This window comes from Petaurus breviceps, unplaced genomic scaffold (genome assembly GCF_028583685.1).
Source record: "Petaurus breviceps papuanus isolate PSGF00001 unplaced genomic scaffold, PetGlider_PUasm1.0 183, whole genome shotgun sequence".
NCBI lineage: Eukaryota > Metazoa > Chordata > Mammalia > Diprotodontia > Petauridae > Petaurus > Petaurus breviceps.
Window position 1 is genome coordinate 15,358,070 of NW_027185791.1, and position 6,373 is coordinate 15,364,442.

The 6,373-nt window shown below is 42.3% G+C and overlaps 1 protein-coding gene across 5 annotated transcripts in view; it reads left to right on the forward strand.

Moving 5' to 3' along the window:
* Window positions 1-4,958, forward strand: part of PEMT (phosphatidylethanolamine N-methyltransferase) — a 170,341-nt gene extending 165,383 nt beyond the window's left edge. For all 5 annotated transcript variants that reach the window (XM_069087900.1, XM_069087903.1, XM_069087901.1 and 2 more), the window contains exon 7: window positions 4,616-4,958. In XM_069087900.1, the coding sequence (XP_068944001.1) occupies window positions 4,616-4,673 (58 nt within the window). In that variant the 3' untranslated portion in view covers window positions 4,674-4,958. The remainder of the gene's footprint in view (window positions 1-4,615) is intronic.
* The last annotated feature ends 1,415 nt before the right edge of the window (window positions 4,959-6,373 follow it).

Sequence of the window (6,373 nt, forward strand, 5' to 3'; positions counted from 1 at the left end):
TTAAAGCCTACGAATGAGAACAGCTCCATGCCCCAAGGACAAGGAAAGGGGGCATGCCATGGCTGTGAGGAGGGGGCAGAACAAGAAAGTGGAGGAAGGAAGACGCCAGAAATAGGGCACTGATTCGAATTAATTACTACAATACAGGAGGAAATGGGGCCAGATGAGGGAGGGAAAGATGGAGCAGAGTAGTACATAGTATCCTTGGAGACCCTCGTCTGAACCTTTTACAACTAGGCCAGAAAGTCTCTCTGCAGAGAGAATCATAGCACAGTAAAGGCTTAGAATGTCTCCCTGCATGTACAGTTGGGGGTTTCCCTACTGTCCCAACTGTTCACCCTCATTCACTGAGGAAAAGAGATGTCATCCAACTCTGAGAGTCTCAGAGAACAGGCAACAAGGGTCCGTGCCAGACCTTCGGATAGAAAGGGATTGTCAACAAGCAACTTTTCAGCCAGGAAAAGGGAGTGAAATAGACAGAGTGATGAAGAATGCCAAAAGCTGGTGGAGGGGGGGGGAAGCTCAGACTGCAAAGGAAGGTGATGCGAGGCCCCAGTAACAGCAATGGCATAATTCAAGGATGTCTGGAAAGAGCGATCAGAATCAAGCAAAAAGAGCAGAGAAAGAAGGAATCTGAGCCCTTAAGGAAAAAATTAGCAAGTCTAATCCAACAGTAAATTATCTGTAGGGTGTCTGGCAAAATTGGAATGCAAAAATGCAGAGGCAGAAGGAGAAGATTAGAATGTATTCTCATACCCATTCCCCATTATTTGACAGAATTAGAGAAATGTTACTTGTAACAGTAAGATAAAAGAGCAAAATTCAAGGTATAAACACCCAAAGAGAATACAGAACTATCTCTATTTTCAGAGGCATGATGGTATACCCTTAAAAAGTGAATCAGCTCCCCAAATCCCCTAAATTGGGATGATTAATATCTAATAGCAAAGACAAAATAAATCCATAGGAAAATTCAGCATTTTCCTATGGTATTTTTTTTAAATAAAGAAATGAAATTTAAAAGAGATTCCATTCAAAATAACTACAAAATATACATTAGAGACGCAGAAAAAATTACAGAAATACAATTACAAAGCACTCTTGATAGAAATAGAGATTTAAATAATCCAAGAGATATTCACCACTTAAAGTTGACCCATGCCAGTATAACAAAAATGACAGTACTGTTTTCATTTACCAATTTAGTGTAAAGTACTCCTTTAGTTTATAAATTTAGTCACTCAGACTACTGTGGAAATGCTTTTTTATAGAATTAGACAAGTGAAGTCAATAAGCATTTATTTATTTAACCCCGTCTATGTCCCAGATACTGTGCTAAGCACTGGCAATACAAAGAAAGGCCAAAGTGGTCTCTGGGCTCAAGGAACTCACAGTCTAATGGGGGAGAGAACATGCAAACAACTGTGTGTCTGTAGCTGGGAGGGCGGAGGGAGGAGATGTCATAGGAAGCTTGAGGACGGATAAAAAGGCAAAAAAATGGATTTTGAGAAGAACAAAAGGCCTAGAATCTCAAGGGAGGTAATTACCCAAAAAGTACGAATGAAGGGAGCAGAGTATGACTAGACTCAAAACTACATTATGAAACTAATCATCAAAATTGTTTGGTGCTGATTAAAAAAAAATAGAAAAGGAGATCAGTGAACTAGATTACTTAATTCAGCAAGAATCAAAGCAATGGGAAAGACTAGCCCAATGTTTGATAAACCCAAGAATATAAATGATTGGAGGAAAGCCTTTTTTTTTTTCCCAAGAACTGTTAAGAAAACTAGAAAGCAATTGAGAGAAATTAGGTTTACATGAACACCTTACAGACAGGTATTAAACACAACCTTCAGCCCCATCAAAGCCACACTCCCAAGTGCACTGAAGCCAAATTAAAATTTAATGATAATTAGTTAACAAAACAAGTAAAATACAATAAACCGTAGATATTATTAATATGTGGTTTTCTAACTCAATATCTAGCCCACACGGGTCCTTATATATGGCTTAGTAGCCCTCATTTCTGTTTGAATTTGGCATCAGTGCCTTGTACCATGTGATACAATAAGCCCAATATGGCAACGTGGGCTAAATATAAAGGAGAAAGGTCTATGGCCATGCCACTCTGAACACAGCAGATCTTGGCTAATTGGAAACTAAGCAGGACGGGGCCTGGTTAGAACTTGGACGGGAAATCTGTATCAGATGTTATAAAGTCTGATTGCAAAATATACATGGAGTCATTCCATGAGCAGTTTTCAAAAGAATTGCAAATTATAAACAATAACATGAAAACATACTGCAGATCACTAATAGCAACAGAATTGCAGATTAAAACAACTCTGTGGTTGACAGACAAATTGACAAAGGTGACAGTGGCCGCCGTTGAAGAGACAAGAGGATGTGAAGAAAGTCAGATTGTTCCACTCTAGATGAAACTGTGATATGGGCAGTTACTTATTCTGGACTTGAATGTAGAATTCTTCAAGAAAGGTGGCAGTATCCTCTGATCCAACTGGCTTCCTCCTGGGCAGGATGTCCAAAACAGAAATGAAAAAATGGACCAAAATATTTATAGCAGCATTCTTTTTATTAAAGGAACTGGTACTAAAAACATAGGTCCCCAATAATTGCAGAATGGTTAAAAAAAATAACCACAGTATATAAATGTAATGGAATTAATATTCCATTGTACAGTAAGAAGTAGCAAGTGAGAAACCCAGGAAGTGTGAGAAGATTTGTATGAATTGATGCAGACTGACATAAGCCAAACCCAGAGAACAATATACGCAGTGACAAAAATATTGTGAATAAAACAGATCGCTGAAAGGAAGTCAAAAAACCAACAAAGATCTCCAAGAACAGACAATGCAGTAGACTTCCTTACCACAGATAGGTGAGGGACTACTGGAACTGAATAGTGTGTATACTTATCAACTGCTGTCTCACTATCAGATATGTGACTCCAAGAAACTGTAGCATGCACGGTGGCCACAGCCCATAAAACCATCTCAACAGATTGGCTAAACCAGATTGAGAGTAACCTACAGGCCTCAAATCCTTTGGTGAATTGGGGGGCAGAGGGGAAGGGGGGAGGCTATCCAAGCATGGGAAGACTTTTCCTGACAAAATGGATAGATGAGAGAGAACAGTTTGTTTCATTGACCATGAAGGTGGCTGAAGTAGGCTCTGTCGAGCTTCGTCAGACATCAAAGATGCCAACGTCGTCCACTAGATCCCAGACCACATCCAGTTGTCCTGACTCTTATCCTACACTCAGTAGGACTTCAGTGAGTCAGGAGAGAGTGAGGCTGACAACTTTTCACAGCCCTGCCTCACTTAAATCCAGTTCACGAACAAGTCAAGACATCACTCGTGAGGTCACTGGTCCTCTTCAAAAATGAAGGACGAATAATCAGATATTTTTACTTAATTGTTTTTCTTTGTTACAAAGGGGGCTCCAAATGGCAATAAGCATGAAATGACTATATCCTAAAAACAAGTACATAAAAGCCTAAGTACAGACCCTGTGTTAGACCCTGAGAGAGACTGAGAGATGTCTATGAGACTGTCCCTGTCCTAAAGGCCTTAGCTTTTTATTGGGGCACAGTTACTAATACAGATGCTACTGCAGTGTGGTGAGTATCGCATTTAGTAGCACGTATACAGTAAATACTTACAGGACTGGAAGGAACGTTAGTTCCTAGTTCATCTTGTCTGCCTCCTCATTTCACAGATGAGGAAACTGGGGAAGTCGCAGAGCCAGCAGACCCTCCATTACACTGGGGATTCTTCCTCTGTGTACTGACATGCTCTGGGGAAGCCTTCCCACAAGACGTGGGATTTGAGTTGGACCTTGAAAGAATGGATAGGATTTCAGTAAATGGAAATGCAGGATGAGGATATTCCAGGGAAAGGAAAGAGCCTGAGGAAAGTCAGGATGCACAGAGAGTATCCAAGGATTGGTGACTCCACTGTGTCTGCAGTCCAGGGGAATAATGTGAAATGTGGCTGCAAAGGTAGATTTGGGGGCCATATCGTAGAGGGTCATCCTAAAGAGTTTGGGCATAATCCCATAGACTGGGGGATCATTATGCCCCCCGCTTTACCAGACAGTGTTTTATATCATCCCCAAAATTGGGGGCAAAGAAGACTAGAGAAGGCAGGTAGGACTCCCAAGAAAGTGGGATATGTTCAGTGTAAACACCACGTCAGTCCTCTCCCCCTAAATAGGGCACATCTGAGAACAAGTGGACAAATACAGAGTGGAGCTTTTGGAGCCTTTGGCTTGTGAGCTCATCCATTCTATGAGGAAGCTCAGGGGTCTGAGAAGGGCGCTCTTGGGCAAGGCCTGAGAATGGAGGGGTCTGGCTGAGGGCTACCTAGGCAAGAGAGCTTTGTTGCTACTATACTGCTAGCACCTGGATGATCTCAGAGCGATTATGGCTCCCCACACTTTGGTGCTGGGAGGAGAGAAAAGATCTTGCTTGGAAAACAGTTGGCTGATGGGTTTTTTTTTCCTCATCTCTGCCCTCTCTTCCCTATCCCTTCCTTCCCCCACTCTAATCCTCTCTTCCCCTCTCTCCCTGCCCTCCAAAAACTTCCCTTACAGGCCTTTCACTGAGCAGATCTATCAGCAAAAATCTCCGAAGTCAAAGAAGAATAAATAAATGCTGACAGGATTTGTGTTGGAGAAGGAGTCGGGCCAACTGCATTGCTGGAAGCCAAGCTCTGTCCCCAACTACTTCATGTGTTGGATAGTTCCCAGTGAAATGCTTGGTGACCATTTGGGTACTCAGCTCCAGCCCCTCCCCACCCCCAGGGCCTTGGACTGGTAACATAAGGTGCCTTTTGAAACTGCCTCCTGGGGGGTGGAGGGGCAGTCCATCACTGGGTATGTGCCCTCACCCACCCCCAACTTCCCAATTCAGTAATAAAAATGAGCCTAATTCATATCTACTGCTTCCTTCCTTTTTCCATATAAGAGCAGGGCTTCTTGGTATCTTGAATAACCAGCAGGCACTGAGTAAAACCTGCAAAAAGTAATAGTTATCCCTTCCTTAACTCGGGGCCAGGGACATGGCGCCCCTGCAATTGGGAAAATCCATGTAAAAGTTTTTTACTCTCTTCTTTATACCAGAGAAGAAGTCTGAAGGTGTTTTTGTTTGTTTTTATGGGGTGCTTATAAAATTTGGGTTAAATATTTGGTCAGACTGTGTCATCTGCTGGCCTTTGCTAGCCATCTGTGGCTTTCGCAAACCCCCTCACCCCCCCAAATTCCCACTTAATGTGAGGCTGAGTCTGGTTATGTTAGAAAGAAGAATGGGAGGTGAAGAGCCTTGCACCCATTCTCACATGTTGCCCTAGGCATGCAGAGTGGAAGCCTTTAGGAATTGTATTCCAATGAAGGATCTCGAATCGGAATTGGAATGGGAAGCCAGTTATGCCTTATATTTCTACAGCACTTGAAACGACCCCCCAGGTATGTAGGGCAGGAGTCATCACTCGAATTTGACAGATAAAGATGTTGATGCCCTTAGCTCTGAAGTGTGTGAGTTCACATAGTCATGGTACCTACATGGAATCCAGCCTCCAGATGACCCCGTGCTCTTCCCATGACACAGGGCGTTTGTGTTTCTTCTTAAGAGTAGTATTCATTATTCACACTGGCTTTCCCAGGTCCCTCTATTTCTAGGCCTTTGTCTGTTCTACTACAAACATGTATCTAACTTGAGGAGAGAGATTGTCATCTCATCAACCAACATATATGGAGCCTACAGTGTATAACCTGGTGCTAGGTAGGTTCTTGGGTGAGAGAAGAGTGGAGAAGCCACAAAGATGAAAAAAAGTAAGGAGGCCTCAGAAAGTTTGGAGAAATAAAGAACAAAATATTTTTGAATGGTATAAATTTAATTATAATACAATATGCTTATATCATTTATATATTTGCAATAGAATTTAATTATAATGCAATATGACTAAATATTACATTGGATAACCCAAGCAATAAGTGCTGTAGGTCAAAAGAGTGAGAGATCACTGTTGCTGGGATAAATTAGGGAGGCCTTCCTGGTTTAGGTGGGACTTGACTGAGTCTTGAAGGATGAGCAGAATTAAATACTCAGAAGAGGGGTGGGCCGGCTCTTGTTTTCAGTAAGCCAAGCCAACACAGGGGATGTGGTGAGCTTCGGTCCTTCCTTGGAAGGGGAAGGGAAAGGAGGGAAGCAAGCATTTCTAGGGAGCCTCCCATGTGCCAGCCATGTGCTCATTGCTTCACAAATATTATCTCATTTGATCCTCACAATTACCCTGAAAGGTAGGTGCTGTTATTATCCTCATTTTACAGTGGAGGAAACTGAGGCAAACAGGT